The sequence below is a fragment of the Nanorana parkeri genome, unplaced genomic scaffold (assembly GCF_000935625.1).
Source record: "Nanorana parkeri isolate BGI_ZX_2015 unplaced genomic scaffold, ASM93562v1 scaffold805, whole genome shotgun sequence".
Taxonomy (NCBI): domain Eukaryota; kingdom Metazoa; phylum Chordata; class Amphibia; order Anura; family Dicroglossidae; genus Nanorana; species Nanorana parkeri.
The window spans coordinates 376,303-395,175 of NW_017307073.1; the positions used below are offsets into that span (position 1 = coordinate 376,303).

The 18,873-nt window shown below is 43.3% G+C and overlaps 1 protein-coding gene across 1 annotated transcript in view; it reads right to left on the reverse strand.

The window, feature by feature from the left end:
- Nucleotides 1-15,151, reverse strand: part of PAXBP1 (PAX3 and PAX7 binding protein 1) — a 38,355-nt gene extending 23,204 nt beyond the window's left edge. Inside the window, exons 1-7 of the mRNA XM_018565011.1 lie at nt 14,865-15,151; nt 11,993-12,118; nt 10,320-10,490; nt 9,410-9,628; nt 8,207-8,310; nt 4,845-5,065; nt 2,865-3,054 (exon numbers count right to left, since the gene is read on the reverse strand). Coding sequence (XP_018420513.1) covers nt 2,865-3,054; nt 4,845-5,065; nt 8,207-8,310; nt 9,410-9,628; nt 10,320-10,490; nt 11,993-12,118; nt 14,865-15,072 — 1,239 coding nt within the window. The 5' untranslated portion in view covers nt 15,073-15,151. The remainder of the gene's footprint in view (nt 1-2,864; nt 3,055-4,844; nt 5,066-8,206; nt 8,311-9,409; nt 9,629-10,319; nt 10,491-11,992; nt 12,119-14,864) is intronic.
- Between the last annotated feature and the right edge of the window lie 3,722 nt (nt 15,152-18,873).

The following is an 18,873-nucleotide window of genomic DNA, read 5'->3' on the forward strand; positions in this document are numbered from 1 at the left end:
AAGGAGAGACAGCCTGGAGAGAGAGAGGAGAGACAGCCAGGGGAGAGAGATGAGAGACAGCCAGGAGAGTGTGCCCTTCAAGACTTATCTGCACCCTGTGTTTCAGACACCGTCTTGCTCCCTGAGTCCCAGCATTCCTCCATGACCGTGCCTCCTCCATGCACTCAAGTTGGAACACCAGGACACTGTAGTTGGGGTGGGGGGGTTTGGGGTAAGATAATATACTTACCTTTCCTCCAGCTTGCATAGTAAATGGGTGACGTCTGTCTTCTGGCAACAAGATCTCTGGGAATGGCGAGTACTACAAATCTAGCGAAAAGACACAGGAGCGGAGCTGAGAGGACCATCTTATCTACTAGGTTTTGGAGAACTCTAGTCTCAAGCGGGAAAAAAAAAAGTGATGTAACCCTCACCTAGACACTGCAGGTTTTCGCTGCTGGAAAACTATAAAACTTAAATCCTCCCCCCAACATTTTTTTTAATTCATGCTGCTTTTCTGTAAGGGGCACTTAAAAAGCAGATGATGATTTTAGTTGCAATGTCGGCTTAATTGGTGCGCTGCCTTCGCGAGCAGTGTGTCATGTAATTTTCTCTCCGGCACGTCAGCTTGCGAGAGCTGGCATAGCTGAGCGTGCCGAGATGAAAAATGTAATCTTCAGCCAATCGGCTCGAACGTATAAACCTGGGCGTCAGGATGCAAGTCCAGCCGGTTGTTATGCGCGAGCCAATTGGCTGAAGGTGCGGTCATTCATCTGCCTGCACTCAGCTCACACACTGCACGCGAAGCTCCGTGCCGGACAGCTTTGCTTCGCTCTGCACGGCTTCGTTTGCAGTGTGTCACGGGCTTAAAAGTGCCCATACACCTTGCGATTATCGTTCGAAAAACTAACGAGATCGGGTTTTCGTACAATAAAATCGGCCAGTTCATGGGAAGTGAATGATCAGAATTACTGTACAACTGGGTGAATTTCCTCGATCAGTGGGGCTGGAAAACTTTTTTCGAATCATACAAAAAAAAAAAAAAAGAAGAAGATAGATTAGTGGCGTTTTCGTCCCCCCCAAAAAATCGCTATATAAACACTGCACATGCGCAAACGAAAATCGGTTCTGTGGGATCGATGAAATTCAGCTAATTAGTATTGCTAATGACCGATAGTCGAAATCTACATTGGTCTGTGCATGATGGGGTATTCGAACGGAACATGGACGACTGTTCAATGACAGGACAAAAGAAATCAAATCGATAATTGTAAGATGTTTGGCCAGCTTAACTTTAAACAAGCTTCAAGTAGAGCTCAAAGTTACTGAAGCCCACTAGAAGCTTGCTTAAAGTGGCAGCGCCATTTAGATCTGTATTCCCAAACTAGCCCTTTAAAGGCAGCAAAAAAAAAAAAGCTTTCCTAAAGCTCTGCAAACACTTGCTGTACACACGTCTCTGTTACAAGCTTAAGACTGCATGAAATAGGCCTAAATATAATGAATCTAGGTATGACTAAGGGACCTGTAAGACTAGTTTGGACACTTCTCTGGAGACAGGGAACAAGTAGTGCTATTTAATTTAAACATCAGCTACCTTATTACCAGGATTTGCCCAACCCTGAAAAAACATTAAATTTAGAATAACAGAACATTACTTAAAGAAAAAGTATTGGGACAGTAAAATATACTCTTCCCAACACTCAGAGCCAGCATGTGACACTGAAGCTGTCACATCAGCTCTATAGATTGAGAGCTGAGCGATCACATACCACTGATCGCTCAGCTCATGGTCTTTTCTTTCTGCAGAGAGCGGAAACCGTCAGTCACCGCTCCCCGCAGTTTCCCCCTCTCCGTTCCACCAGTGCTCATTGGAGGAACAGACAGGGGAGGGCGTGGGCACAGCTGGCTCTAGAGTGGCAGAGCCAGTTGTCAATCAAGACAGCCGGGTGGATCCTGACAAATACGATCATGATCTTTCCCAGCTGCAACGTTACTCTGTGCTGTCAGCAAATAGTAGGGAGTAGCCTGCTAGATCAGGGGTAGCCAAACTACGGCCCTCCAGCTGTGGTGGACAGATTCTCACTGCCACGAATCCTGGAGAGAGATACATCATGGGATGTGGAGATTCATCACAGCTGGAGGGCCGGAGTTTGGCTACCCCTGTGCTAGATGCTGCCTTTTAGTCACAGGAGGACATTAATAAATCTACTCATTTGACCCAAATGAGGACTAAGGCCAAAAAAAAAAGGTTTGGCTTTAGATCTCTTAACTAGATCTGCAATCTCATTAAGAACTGAAAGCAGAGTTATTCCAGAGGTTTACTGCACCCTTTTCTCTTACATCCTAGTCACCAGCACCAACCCCTAACAAACAAGCAGAAGACACTTCACCTTTACATTTCATACAGTGAGCAATTATTTTTAATTATGAGATTTCAAAGGCACAAAGAGATGTACACAACAATCTAATATGCAGAAACTGTGAGATAGACAAACGGGCCAAGAGGAAAACCAGGAACATTTCACGGCCAGAAAAAGTCAAACCCTTAGAATCTGACTGCAGATATCTGGGCTTTTGAAAAACAACCGCATCAAACGTGCGTAAAAATGGGCTTGACAACAGATCGTTTTTATTGCATCTGCGAGAGATGGTTTTATAAAGTGAATGAGATGCAAAGTAACATTTCCCGTTAACAAAATAAAATTAAAAAAAACGCTTGGACTAAATTGGAACTGGGTCTCGAACACGTAAAAAAAAACCATATCAGGCAGACAAACAAGTGCTGAGAAAACACAAAGGCAAGTACAATATAAAAGCTCGGAGAGAATAATATGAAAACAAAAAGAATCTGATAGCTAGAAGACTGGAAATGGTTGCATTCTTACCTTTTCACGGAAACACTCAAGCAAGTCTTGGACATACCCTCGCATTTCTTGTAAGAACTGATACCGTTCAGCATTATCCCCAGAGCACCCTTCTAATCGGCTAATTGAGTTATTGGAGTCTTGTCGGCTTTGCTCATGCTTCTCATACATTTCCAGATTTCCTTTGTGAGTTTCTTCCATTGCTCTGAGCCTGGGTGAGGGATAAAATGTTACAGGTAAGCATATGGCAGATTCTGCATCATAAAAATTAATTACTGCAGCTCCTAACGGTAAACTCCATTTCAACATTTTTATTCAATTTAGATCTTTAGTTCTACTTTTAGAACTTTTTTTCTTCCATGCAACCATGGCAAAAGTATTTGATCTGTACTTAGATTTATAGCCACGATGCTCATATTCGCATTGCATTTTGCCTAATATATGGATACGGTTTGAGGTCAAATTGCAGGAGGTATATTGCATGAAATACGGTATCCCTGTTAAATTACTCTGCCAGCAACGTGATCACTTTGCAGAAAATACCTTCTTCCATGTGTTGCTCTGTTGCTGACCACATGAATGAAAACATGGCTCCATTGCAGGAGGAAATGCTGCATAATGTAATTACAAATGTTCATGGGCCTTAGAAAACAGAGTTTCACTCCTGCTGCTGGACTAGTTTTAAGTCTTCACGGCCCCGTGAAGATCTACGCAATCCGGGATGGCACGGTCCTGCACAATGCAGGCCGCGATTGCCCCATTGATTTCTGCATGGCAATTGCAGAAAAAAGGTACATCTACCTTTTTTATGCGACACACGACTTGCGGCTGCTTTATCGTGTTCGGTAGCACGGGCGGAATCGCTGCGGGAAACCGCACGACCGGGGTGCCATTAGAAAATAATGGCACCCACAGCGCGATCGGCGCACACCTAGGCGACTACTGACCGCGCGGCAATCCAAGCGGGATCGTGCACGATTGCCGCCCGGTGAGGTGTCGCCTAGGTGTGCACTGGCCCTCAAGTCTCGCATCTATATAAAAGTTAAAAATCTTACTTTAGGGCAGAAGAAACATTTAAAGCCCACTCTGGGCATTAGAAAAAAATTCCCTTGCACTGCAAAGCCGTGCACAGCCATGACAAAATGTAAACAAGCCTATGGGGAGAAGAACCCGGTGATTCAGGTAAGTGGGGGTGCGGGAGGGTTTCAATCAGATCATGTTTCCACCCATATTTAGGGTATCACATGAAACATGGTCAGAAAGGTAAACTAAGCCTATAAATTCCCCATCCTTGCAATATGGCAACCTGTAAGTGTTCCATACACTGTTGCTGTACAGAATACCCAGGTTTCTAAGCTTGTGTCTAGCTCACTCCATTTCCTGGAAGATTTCACTGATACAAATCAAGTTATAGACATCCCCTGCAATATTACAATATTTGGTGAGATACTTGCTAAGGCTCACCCCCCCTTCTAAAAGGATGCAGACACTATAGCCGCCTTCTCTCATTAGAACATTGAGATTTGCTCAGGTGATTAAAATGAAAACAGACCCGTTCATTCACAAATCAGAGAGGACACAGTAAAACAAAGGGATAGTTATTAACAGAGAAAGTTATTGTTCCGCACCAACATTTAAAGAAAAAAAAAGATCCACCAAAACTGGAGCTATTCTTTATCGTTTTCCAAAGCTAACAAACGCCTAAATTTGTGCTCCAGGTTTATTAAACTGTGCGGTGATAATAGGCTTAACCTTGTATACCTGTGACCCTCTGTGAAACTCATTGTCATCTCTATTTTTGGTCCATAAGTCCTAGTGACACAGCCCTGGCCCAGAAAGCAACCTCAGTAGGCAAGCCATTTGCTCAATTCTTGATTCCATCCGACTTCTTCAGTTCATTGTTGTTACACAAAAGCTTTACGGTTCCTGGTCCCATACAACAAAGGCCAGAGCAACTGAAAGCCTGTGGTAGTCCCCCAAAGGAAAGCTAGTCTGCCCTACCTGTCTTTAAGCTGGTTCTTTACCAAATCAATAGTAACAGGAGTCATCTCATTATTGGGAGTTTTGAAAGAGACAGAATTATCTGGTTTTAGAGGTTTTGTTTCGGCAGATCCAAAAACAGAATAGGTGTAAGGAACATTGTAGGATGAACCATATGGTATCCCTTGGTAAGTGCTGGGGTAGAACAAATTATTTGTCTCTGAAGGCTGAGGTGCTTGGACCTGAAAGAGAAACAATGTACACCTTAGGTAAATGAAATAGTCATGAAAGGTCTTTTATCAAAGTGTGCAGAAAAAATATTTAATATACTGAAGCTCAACAGTTCCTTCACCTGGTGATCCTGCCAGTAAAACATTTCCAGTCCTAGGGTGCGACAATGTTCATACACTGTACTGCATCTATAAAATGAGGATGTTGTCACCCTACTAGGAAAAAGGGTGCAAAGACTACAAAACACCACCCCCTCTCTACAACATTGTGGGAAGGTGTCCTGGCTGATAACAGTGCTGGAGACAAAATTAGGAGCTCAATTTACTAAGGGTTCAATACCACATTAATTTTTTTAGGTAAAATAACTCGTGCATTATTTCTCTCTTAAAGTGACACTAAACCCTCATATTTTTTAACATAAAACAATACTGTAATGTGCGCCTTACTGTAATCCATGGTCGTTTCCCTTCTCTTTGCTGCTCTTCCTTTTAAATCTGTATCTGTTCTCATGCTGGGCAGAACTTCTGTTTTGCAGCAGACTGCCTTGTCTCTGGAATGGATACATGGTGTCTGTGTGCAGGTTCACAACCTGAGCCAGCACTACAGGAAGAGGCACTCAGCTGCAAAGGGAAGTTCTCCCCAAGCATGAGAAGAGATAAGGATTTAAAAGGAAGAGCAGCAAAGAGAAGGGAAACTACCATGGATTACAGTAAGGCGCACATTACAGTATTGTTTGTTAAAAAATCTGAGGGTTTAATGTCACTAACTCACTAAAATCTTTAAGTTATTTGCCGATTGAGATATCTCTTCAAAACATGCAATACTTCTCATATTTTTGGAGTTATTTTTTCACCTTTATTATTTTTTTTTGCTCGTTCCCAGTGAAAAGAAAAAAAAAAAAAAAAGCACATGGACGCAGTCAATTACGCCAATAAAATAAAAAACCAGCATAAAAAATACTTTATTCGGTCCCCTTCCTGCCTTAACCAGTTGACATCCGCGGTGTTACACCCCCTTCCTGGCCAGGCCATTTTTCAGTATTCAGCGCTGCGGTACTTTGACTGACATTTATTCCGTCATGCAGCACTGTACTGAAATTAATTTTATACCCTTTTTTGGGGACAGACAGAGCTTTTTTTTGGTGGTATTTATTCACCACTGGGGTTTTTATTTTTTTACTATATTAAAAAACAGTTTCCCCTATAATAAATGATAAAACATTTATTATTACCCAATTTTTTGGTAAAATGTAAAAGACGGGGTCACGTCGGGTAAAAAGACACCAAACATGTTAAAAGCCTTAAAATTGCGTGCGCGCGCAAAACCTCAAAAAACGATAATACCCAAAATTGGCCATAGGCGACGCTTTAAAAGCTTTTACCGCTCATCAGTTTAGTGTTATCAGTGATTGATGGCCCTAAAATGATTGCTCTCACTGCGACGTTCGCGGCGATATGTAACATGTGTAGCGCAATTGTCATATTTGCGCGCTGGGGCACCGGATGCGTATTTACGTTTATAGTCGCGTAAACGTGGGGGTGGGGAAGTTAAAACATTTTGGGGGTTTTTTCCCCCTTTTTTTATATGTGACTTTTATTTTACTTTTTTATATGTTACTTTTATTTATTTTTTTGCACTTATTGTTATTGCTATTATATAGGGGGATAACAACCCCCTATATAATAGCAAAGGCACACTGACAGGTCCTCTTTATGGAGATATTAGGGGTCTCTAGGACCCCTAATATCACCTGTGGACCCCAAAAGAAGCTGATGAAGCAGAGATCTGCTTTATCAGCTTCTTCTCTCTGGCTATAGCAGCCAGATGACTGACAGGTGAATGCGGAAGTGATGTAATACACATCACTTCTGCATTCACAGCCCGGACGGGGATCAGCAAGGAGCTGATCTCCCGTCCTCCTCCTCCTGACGCCCTCGGAGCCGGTCCCGGGATCCAAGATGGGGCAGCGGATCCCGGGAATCAAGGTGAGGGGTCAGGGGGGGAAACGCCGCGAACGAGCACATATAGGCGATCGGCGGGCTATGGACCCGCTGATCGCCTATATGTGAAACACCCGGTAACGGGTGTGTTTAATCGTCGGGTCTTTTCTGCTCGTGCGTGCCCGCTAGGGGGCGCACGCGAGCAGAAAAAAATTGCCGTCTGGAGACTGCAACCCGCAAATGCAGCAGTGCCGTCCGTCCGTTTTTTTACTATGGGCGGACGGCAAGAGGTTAAGCATGGCATTCTTTTTTATATCCTCTTTTCCATCTATGTATTAGATGTACTTATATTCTAGCAATGTGTTCTGGAATACTTCCTTTGCCTCAAATAGGTGGTTATGGTGGTTAGTGCCACAGGCTGACAGACTGCAAATACTGGCTGCCCCAGCTTGGTGATAATTACGACATTAGTGAATTGACTGTAATGCATTTCATGTGATATTTATGTCACGCTTTTACAGTTTATGCGTTCTCACATTCGTTATTTTATCTTTTCAATGAACTGAACATTTCATAACACGCGATATTTCAAAGAAAATTGTCAAGTGACCAGAATATCGCATGCTTATTGAATTGAGCCCTGGATTTCTGGAAAGATCAGGTGTGTGGCACTTATCAAATAGGTATAAACACAATGCTTTCCTTTATCTAAGTTAGTAAAATAACTCCACTCTGAATGGAGAACTGATGAGCTTCTCTCACTAAAGCTTCCCTTAAAAAAAACAAAAAAAAGCTGCAGCATAATTTTTTAAGGGAAGCTTTAGTGAGAGAAGCTCATCAGTTCTCCATTCAGAGTGGAGTTACTTTACTAACTTAGATAAAGGATTTACAAACGTATAGCATTAGTCTTTACTCTGAAGAGATAAAAAAACAAAACAAAATAAAAAACCATGGCTAACCGCTGAAAATATAACTTATAAAATATATTTTTAAATAAAGCAAAATATGCCAGTTATTTAAATATGGACACGTGTTGCAAACTTTCTGGCACCCACATTTTGGCAAACCGCTGTTTATTTTGCAATGTAAATAGCCGTAGGACAGTAATTAAGAGCTCTCCTGAGTATGATTTTCTGGAGTATAAATTAAATCTTAGAACAAGTAAAATATTCTGGTATATTATGCCAGTTGTACCAAATAAAAAATACCCACCTGTGGTATACTAATTCCTTTACGTATCTGTTCTTGCTCCCAGCGACTGATTTCTTCATCTTGCTCTCCTGTTGCCAGAGCGTCATCATCGCTCCCCTCGATTCCTGCCATAGAGAACACAATGTGGAAATTGCATTGTCAGGGAAAGGGTCCCAAACTGTGAAACAATGTTGCCAATACGATGAAGGGTATAAAATGAAAACCTTATGGAGGACCTATAGCACTATTTAACATTCCTTAGATATACTGTGGTGTGGGCAGTACCTAGACAGTATTGTAGAAATGATTGGCCACAATTCACTTCTCTATCACCTCAATTCACAAAAAAGTCCAAAGCCTGCTGGATGAAATGCAAAAAACTCACAGCTGCTCCTACGGCCTTGTGCTTGTTTACATCCCGATACTGCAGAGCAGTAGTAGTTAGGGCTTCCCTAGCAGAAGAGTTAAAAGGGCAACGTCTCTTAAAGTTACACTGTCCTTTACAAAACACAATAAGGGACCATTCAGAACAGCCTGGGGTAAATTTAACTAAGTTTAGGGGTTCCTGGGGGAGGAGGGGCAGGGGGGGAAACGAGAGGTGGAGAAGATCAGGAAAGAGAAAGAACAGAGGTAGGAGATGTATGGTTGGGAAGGGGGGCTTTCTCCATGGTGGTATCCGTTGTCCCCGGGTGAAAGGGCCGGGGGGAAGAAACGGGGGTGGATGTAAAAAGTATATGGGGAAGGGGGGGGTAGCTAAAATGTCTAAGTTTTTGTGACTCTTTATACACTAGACTTTCAGGAGTTAGTTGCCCTGCTGCAAAGAAGGATTGCAGAATAGATTTTTCTGGAAGAGCATATAGATTGAGGGAACAAGGTAAGAGGAGCCACTTTCAGGGAACAACAAATTTAAAAGGCCTGCTCAACAAACCACAAAAATCATGCATGCAGCATTTTGGGCCGCACAACACACATCCATTGGCTAGATGCACTGGGGATGCCATTCAAGGCATGTAACGTTGGTTGCCACTCATGTTACCACAACACAAATGGTGTGAATGGGCCTTAATGCAATAGAAATGTGAAAGTTAATATCCGACTTTTAAAAAACCCAAAAATGCATCCAACAGGCATCTAATGCCTACAGCTGGATTAGTAACTGCCAGGTATAAATGTTCTCTTCTCTTAACCCCACACAGAATGAAAGAACATGCTAATAGGACTCACCAATTTCCTCCGCTATCTTCTGCCGTTGTGATTTCTCTCGTACTGAGAAAACAATTCGCCTCTTTTCATCATCATCCTCATCATCGCTGCCATCATTATCATCCTCGCGCACCAACCTTTTGCCACCGTCCACATCCAAAGACGGAACGTCCCCCAGTTCTCGAGCCATCTGTCTCTTCTTACGAGCCGCATGGATGAAGGCTGCATCCGGGATCTCCCCTACAAAATCATATCAAGGATTTTCCTCATTACCAAGTTCAGGTAGTGAGATGGGAATGTAGTCCTAACAAAGAAAGGTTTTGCCTGGTTTGCCAGTATGACAAGTTAGAAAGAATAAAGCAAACGGTAGATGTCACCACCTGCCTCATTTGATGTCAGAGACTCAGATGAGCTGAAGTTCCCAATAACAAGAAGAAAAAAGGAGTTCATTCACCTCAAACGTACCAAGGGTGCATCTATGTATCAGCGCATCATAAGAAAAGGTATAAGGTCTCAATGTAGGGAGATATTTAAGTTGTCCTATTAAGTGTTGCTTTTTCCTATGCCAACCGGGCAATGAAAAGGTGGACCTAAACAAAGGTTTTATGCTTCAAAAAACAATGCTGCTTGGAGCCCTTTATAATGAAAGTCTGGGTTGGACACAAGAACCATTTGCTGCATAGAGCCCTTCATAATGAAAGTCTGGGGTGGACCCAAGAACCAAATGCTGCTTAGAGCCCTTCATAATGAAAGTCTGGGTTGGCCACAAGAACCAAATGCTGTTAAGAGCCCTTCATAATGAAAGTCTGGCACAAGAACCAAAGTATTGAACAATCATTTTGCTGTGAAAAATCCCCCTGAAACGGAGTTGTGTTTTTAATACCAAGGATCTTCAACCCACTCCGTGAGCAAACATATACTGACTTAGTACCTGGGCGCAGAACATTTAAAGATGACAGAGAGTTGGCAAAAGAACCAGCTTTGGGTTTTTCCTCCTCTTTTTCACTTTCTACTTCCATCTCTTCCTCGCCAAGGTCACTGCCGGTGTTCATATCTTCCTGGCCCCCATCTTTAATAGCTAGATTTCGGAACGGCTGATCTCCTAAACAAAGGAATAAAACACACATATTGTAATCTAGACATGAGAATAATAAACAGCTTGGTGCTCTAGTAAACCAATGCCTGCACTTGTCTCTAGTCACTCTTTCGTAGCCTGGGATTGCATTATAATCTGCAAATTTCAACACTTTCTGATGTCCTCTTGACCTTGGCCCTGCACGTCTCTCAAGTTCCTATTGACTTATACCTTCTAAAAATATATTGTAGAATGTACAATAAAAGTCACTTCTGGCAATAGTTTTATAATCTGCTGATAACAAACACAACAGGTGAGCACAGCGTTTTATCAATCACATGTAATGCATAGGTAAGTAAAGCTCGAGACCTTCCTCCCTATATACAGGGATCTAAATCTGGCCATGGGACCATTAACATTTCTCTTGTTCAGCCCTGGAGGATGAATGAGAGAAATCAACTGAATTCCCCATCCATGCTAAATAGTGTGGATGGAGGAAATCTCCCTTCCAGGATATTGCATTCAGCAGCTGAGAGACCACGACTGCTGAAAAGCCAAACAGTGACTGCATCTGACTGAATGCAGTCACTGTTTGTCCGACAATTTTCCACCTGCCTGCTTCAAAATAAGTCAATTGACTTGTCGAGCCAGTTGGTGCTGACAGGGCCACCCACAGCTCAAAATTCAGCAGAAATCTGGGCAGTCTATCTGCAGAACTCAGCGGTTCCTTCTGTCAGCCCCTATGTCACTATGACCTGTAGTGACACTGGGGCCATTGGATGAAACCTGTCCACAGAAGGGACTAGGTATTCAACTCTCCTGCAAGTGTCAAATGTAGAAGATTTTTCACCAAGCTCATCTCAGAGTGTAAGCTCAGCTGCGAGGGCAGCATGTGGACTAACTTTACTTTTTTAAATAGTGATGGTAATGCCTAGGTGCTAGTTGTTACAAAACCAGCGAGTATTTAGTTTAGTAGCTATATCACATCACCAGAGTTTCACTCAGCCCTGAGCCTGAGCAGCATAAGCATACTTGGTCAAGAGAAAACAAAGCTGTCTATGGCAACAATGCAAAGCAATCTACTTAAAAGTGACAATTTAAAGCAAAAATACAAGTGTAGAACTTTCAGTTTCACTTTCATAGGCACGTCAGCTCTTGAAAGGCGACAAAGTACAGTTGCTGTGTGCACACCAGACAAGATTATTACACAGAAAATTAATAATCTTTGGGTTTTGTGCGCACTTGCATGTGTTTTTTTAAAAGAGAATTATGAGGCGAGTGAAAATCACTCATCCTCATAGTTGTAGCTGACCTGTGACAATTAAACTGTCACAGACGGGAGGACGATAGTTTGTGTCCTCTTGTTACCCTTAGGAGAACTATGGGGAAAAGCACTGACCCCATAGTTCTCCTTTAAACAAACTCTGAATGTACTGAATGGGGCCTTAGAGCCCGAGGTATACAAATAATGTGACAAAGCATTAAACTTTCTGAAAGTAGAGAACAAACCAGCCAAATTCATTATTTACCATCTGGTCCCGGGATAAAGTCTGTCTTGGGTTTAGTTTTCTCCAGGTCATCTTTATATTCCTTCTTAAGGAGTTTTACTACCTTCTTGCTGTGATTTGGTTTCTTTATTTTAAAAACTTCTTCCTCTGTATTGTAAAAGATACCAGAAAAAAAAAAAAAATGATGAGGAACTACAAGGGTCAGGAAATAATAGATTACCCTTTTCCCTCCCCAACCCCATATCATAGCCAAATATCAATTACACACATGAAGCACGTGGCACACAGTTCCTGAGTGGCCTTCACAAATATTACATTGAAAGTGATATTCACACATGAAAGTATATCTAAAGCCAGGTTTTATTTTTAGGTTTAAATAGAGTAGGTTGTTTTTTCTGTCCCTGCTAGGAAGATTCACTCTGTCCCGTGTTCATTGTCACCAGGATTGAAAGCAAGACAAATCTAAAATCTTGAGATGTCACCAGAACATGAACAGATGGGAAGTCTCCTATTGGGGGTAATCCTTCTAATGACAACTGTATTGGAGGATTTCCTGTACTAAGGCGATCTCTCCACTCACTTCCTGTTATATCTCCAGGCAGGAAATGAAGGCCAAACCTCCCTCATGGGGGAAAGACAGAAAATATAAAAACTTGTCAGGGTTTTAACAATTTACCACTCTATCCAAAATGTAAACAAACAAAAAAAGTTTGGGAGTGAAAAGATTATTAAATAATTCCATGAACAGAAACCCGACAGCAGAACTAAAAGAAAACAAAAGCCCACACTGCACACTAATCAAAAGCAGAGCTGGACAAAACCCAAGAACTAGGTAACCCAGGGATAGAGAAATTAGTACGAAGTCTGTCCATTCCAGGAGCCAGCAGGTACCTTTTTCTGGAGCCAGCTCCACTGACAACAACTAGAGAAAACCTCAAACGTTTGGTGCCAACTGTAATTTTTAAGGAACATTGGCTACCTGGTTCATGGGATTTGTCCAGCCCTGAGGTAATCAAAATGATTTTCTATAGCAGTCAATGTAAAGATAGGTCCCCAGGTGGAGCTAGATCACCAACTTCGTCTCAAAATATCACCCAAATCGTTCTCTCTGCTCCTCCCAAGACCTCCTGCTCTCTAGATCCCTCATCCTCTCCTTTCCCAAAACCTCCTGCTCTCTAGATCCCTCATCATCTCCTCTCCCAAGACCTCCTGCTCTCTAGATCCCTCCATCTCCACTCCCAAGACCTCCTGCTCTCTAGATCCCTCATCATCTCCTCTCCCAAGACCTCCTGCTCTCTAGATGCCGCATCATCTTCTCTCCCAAGACCTCCTTCTCTCTAGATCCCTCATCATCTCCTCTCTCAAGACCTTCTGCTCTCTAGATCTCTCCTTTCCCAAGACCTCCTGCTCTCTAGATCCCTCATCCTCTCCTTTCCCAAGACCTCCTTCTCTCTAGATCGCTCATCATCTTCTCTCCAGATCCCTCATCATCTCCTTTCCCAAGACCTCCTGCTCTCTAGATCCCTCATCATCTTCTCTCCCAAGAGACCTCCTGCTCTCTAGATCTCTCATCATCTCCTCTCCTAAGACCTCCTGCTCTCTAGATCCCTCATCTCCTTTCCCAAGACCTCCTGCTCTCTCATCATCTCCTCTAAGACCTCCTGCTCTCTAGATCCCTCATCATCTTCTCTCCCAAGACCTCCTGCTCTCTAGATCCCTCATCATCTCCTCTCTCAAGACCTCCTGCTCTCTAGATCCCTCATCCTCTCCTCTCCCAAGACCTCCTGCTCTCTAGATTTCTCATCCTCTCCTCTCCCAAGACCTCCTGCTCTCTAGATCCCTCATCACCTACTCCCATGCTGACCTCCAGGACTTCCTCTGGAACTTCATACCCCAGCTGGTCCAGCTACCACTACTCTGCTTTTAAGACAGGGGTAGGCAAACTCCAGGCCTTCAGCTGTTGTGGAACTACAAGTCCCATGAGGCATTGCAAGATTTTCCACAGGCATGACTCCCAGAGTCAAATGCATGATGGGATTTGTAGTTTCAGCACAGCTGGAGGGCCAGAGTTTGCTCACCCCTGCTTCAGAAGCTCCATAAAAGCTCATCTCTTCAGGAAAGCCGATCCCACCTCTAACACCTAAACTTTCCCCAATCAACCCATTCCTTAAAATGATTACCTTTTGTATCCCTTGGGCCTTCCTTTAGATTGTAAACACTAACGAGCAGGTCCCCTTACCCTCTCGTATCCAATTGTATTGTCTCCCGTTAGATTAGAAAGCATTGATCAAACTGTTGGCACTTTTTACATAGTAGGGCTGGAACAACTAATCGATTAGTTGAATCCACACCCCCCCGCCACTCTGCTCCTCCGTTCTCCCACCCACTGGTGTCAGCTTCAGCAGTCTGTGTCCCTTTCAATCCCTGCTGCTCTCCTCGCCTGTATCGCCAGAGGCAGTGGGGAGGAGAGACCACTGTGCCTCTGCATTCCCCAAAATGACAGATGGGGCGTTCTGGGACTTGCGGTGCCGCACAATGACAGATGGGGCGTTCTGGGACTTGCGGTAAGGTGCCTGCACGGTGACAGATCGGGCATCCTGGGACTTGCAGTGCCCGCACAGTGACAGATCGGACATTCTGGGACTTGTAGTGCCTCTACAATTATTAATAGACAATCTACGACTAATCCCCCAGCCATGGATAGAGAATCTCGCAGTGCCCCAGCCATGCATCTTGCAGTAGTACTGCAGGCAGGCAGCCATGTTGCTCTCGGACCGGCACCCATCACTGGTGGTTCTCTCATTAACGCAGCACCTGGAGCATCAGACTGTCCGCACTGGGCCCATTCCCGCCCTCACAACCTCTCTCTCCCCCCAATTACACCGACACTCACCGTCCTCCTCATCCTGGAAGCTTAGCAGTTTGGCCTTGGGTTCTCTGGCCTTCTCTATGCCTCTGGTCGGCACGCTGCAGTCAATCTGAGGGAGGACGGGTGGGGGCACGACGGGCGGCACGCTGTGCTCCTTGGCCTCCTGTTCCCTCTCTTCCTCCTCCGAGTCATTCCTCTTTCTCAAGTTCACCCGCCGAGCCTTGCGAAACATGACGGCCCCACCACACCGAACACAGCACCGAGCAGCGCCTCACCGAGCTCCGCGCCACAGACACTGCGCTTGCTCAGCTACTGCAGCCCACAGCGACCCCTACCGCACGGAGGATTCCAATGCAGAGCCACAATACGGGAATGGGATCGAGCGACACCTAGCGGCGGAGTCTGGTTATCACTGCACTCAAATGAGGTTTGGGACGATAGCGACATCTAGCGGCTGACAATAATAATAGTAATAATAATAGTAGTAGTTGTTATTCTCATTATTGTTGTTATTGTTATTATTGCGGTTACTATTTCATTATTATTATTATCAGCCATTTTGCTTTTTTAATTATCCTATTATTGTTGTTATTAACAATGATGCTATTGTTAATAATAATAATTAATTCATTATTATTATTATGTTATTGTTAGTATTCTTAATAAAAATAATAATAGAATAATGATTTAAAAAAGCTTGCTAATAGTAATTTTAATAATATTTATAGGTAATAATGGCAATCCAAAATAACAATGGTGTTATTATTATTATTAGCAACTTTTTTCTTTTTTTGTTATTACTCTTATTGTTGTTATTATTATTAACAATGATGCTAATGACAATAATAATATGTCTGTGGAACTTGTACTTGAAATAGGTGGTACTCAGGCAAAGGTCCAATAAGGCACACACTTGATCTGGGTTAAGTCCTGTTCTGCTGCCTAGGGTGTTGTCTAGTAGCAACCTTTTTCCCGCTGTTCCAATTGCCTCTGTGGTGGGTATGCAGGTGAAGAGGGATGTGACATCATAGGATACCAATGTTTCTTCTGTGCCCAATATTATGTTCTTGATTTTGTTTGTGAAATCCTGAGAGTTCTGTATGTGTATTTCTAACCAAAGGGGCAAGGACTCTAGCTAAGTATTCTGCCACGTTATAAGTCACAGAATTTATGCTGCTGACAATTGGCCTGACAGGGGTCCCATCCTTAAGTATCTTCGGAAGTCCATATATACACAGAGGGGCTTCACCAGGGTAGAGGCGATGATACATAGCCCGATCAGCGAAATCCCTATGATACATAGCCCTAAAGAATGCTAACTCTTCAGTGAAGGATGAAAAGCATGACAAACGGAAGAATTTGGTCATCCAATATGTAGCTGGGGTGTCTGAGAAACTCAGAAGGGTTTTTAAAAAACATCACATCCCTGTCTGCTTTAAACCCAGCAACACACTGAGGCAACAACTGGTTCACCCAAAAGACGCGACGCCATAACACAAGATGAACAACATTGTGTATGCAGTCCAGTGCAGTGATGAGTGCTCAGAATTGTATGTTGGTGAAACAAAACATCAGCTACACCTGCGTATGGCACAGCATAGAAAAGCAAAAACCCTCTGGTCAGGATTCGGCAGTGCACCTACATCTAAAGGAAAAAGGTCACTCATTTGAAGACAGTCAAGTACGCATCCTAGACAGGGAGGAGGACTGGTTCAAAAGAGGTGTGAAAGAGGCCATTTATGTAAAAATGGAGAAGCTCCAAGCTTGGGGGGTGTGTGAGACATCTATTGTCTGCCACATACAATGCTGTTTTAACACCTCTCTCTGGGCAGGTTAATAACACCTCCAATTCTGCAAATGCACTCAACACCTGGTTGTGGCTAACATATTATATGGATTGGAGCGACATTCACCATATTTATTCCCAGAGAATTTTTGTACAAGTCATTGTGAATTGAGAAAGCTGGTCGGATGAACAGTGAAACGTCTTCAAGAAAAATACAGCAAGTCCAGTTGCCATGACTTACTTTTTCAGATAACAACAATAATAATACTAGGATAATTATGATTAAAAAAAAAAAAGGTTGCTAATAACAATTGTAATAATATTTATAAGTAATAATGACAAATAAAAGAAAACAATATGGAAGTGCACATTCACAGGGCTGAGTGAAATTGTGCCAGTTCATTGAGGAATTAGATTCTATGGGCATCTTCAATACGTATGTTTACAAACGTCTAGCTAGCTATAAATACATGTAAACATCCATAGCTGCAGGGCGAAAATGTGCTATCGAACTATAAAAGTTTAAAATCAATAGAAAAGAAAACCCTGCGCTAATCAGAGTCAAAAAACGATCTCCACGCAGGATGTTGGCTAGTGGGATGGGGGGGGGCGGGGGTTGTGCTGTACATAGCTTCCAGAAAACATCACAGCACCCTGCCAAGAATCCTGAGCCCAGATGTGTAAGCAGTGGGCTGCCTCTTGGGAGGAGTTATGCAAATATAAAAAAGCTCTGATGGATGGATGTCAGTCTGGAGGAGTGGGTGGGCAGGCTTGATTTGCATGCAGGCAGACCTGGGTAACCACCACATGTGATGCTGAACCTCCATGATAGAAAGAACTGAAATCCAATGAATGAAAGGGCCGGGCCGGGCTGTGAAGGAGAAATTTAGATGATGTTGGATGTCCTCCAGCCAGGTAATGAGGCGGGCTCTAACTGGCTTGCTGCAGCTTCTACTGCTCATTGAGAGAAGCTCACAGTGTGCAGTGAAAGCAGAGGAAGTCCCGGAAATGGGTCGGTAGAACTGTGCAAGACGAGAGGGATGGCCGGAGTTCAGCTTTAACCCGTGTAATTAATCCAGAAAGTTCTATATCACTGAGGGCATCCGACACCTACTATTGTAAACTAAACCCAAAGTTTATATATTACTGCGGCCCGGAGACTCTGTGGACATCTACAGTGATAAACAGAACAGAAAAAGTAAGACAGTGGGAGAGAAATACGACAAGCCATTCAACTACTGGAACCCAGGCAAAGAATACTTATCCTTCAATACCCAGAGGAAGCACATAGGAAAGGAGAGCACAGACCACTGGCTGCGGGGGCCCCAATGGCCACAGGTTGGGCACCAGGGGGTTACAGACTCCACCAAGATTTTATTCCCATCAATGTCCATATCAATGTCCATTTCCTTAACTTCCTGTCAGGACAGGAAATAATGGAAAGTTTCTCCAACCAGGACACAGACAAAAACAAAAATACATTTTGGGGGAAGTGTTAAAACTTCTGACAGTGTTTCAACACTTCAGTGCCCGGAGAAGCAGGGAGCCGGCTCAGCATGTGGTGCATTTGTTTTTAGGCTAAGAACATTTTCTACAAGTACAGAATATTACTTGTTGGTCCTGCAAGAAATCCAGTTTACTTGAAAATTCCTGTGTTCTGAACTGGAATATCATATAATGTTATCATCCTTCCCAGCTATCTTCTGTGAACTACAAAACAACTACCCCTCTATGTAATGGAGATGGGGTAATAGGAGGTGCTTGCAGTCTAAATCAAGGGAGCAGACTTGAGGCTTCTAATTTCTTAAACAACTGTGGAATTTGTTTCTTCCCTGATGGCACATTGGGCATATTCCAAGATGACAATGCCAGGGGTTCATAGGGCTCAGATTGTGAAAGAGTGGTTCAGGGGGCATGAGACATCATTTTCACTAGGGATGCACAGATACCGATACTAGTATTGGTGCTGATACCGAGTATTTGGGCGAGTTTTTGCTCCTTATTCTATGTTGTAAGTGACATAAACCTGACCCCTGGGCTCCATATTCTATGTTGTAAGTGACATAAACCTGACCCCTGGGCTCCATATTCTATGTTGTAAGTGACATAAACCTGACCCCTGGGCTCTATATTCTATGTTGTAAGTGACATAAACCTGACCACTGGGCTCCATATTCTATGTTGTAAGTTACATAGACCTGACCCCTGGGCTCCATATTCTATGTTGTAAGTGACATAAACCTGACC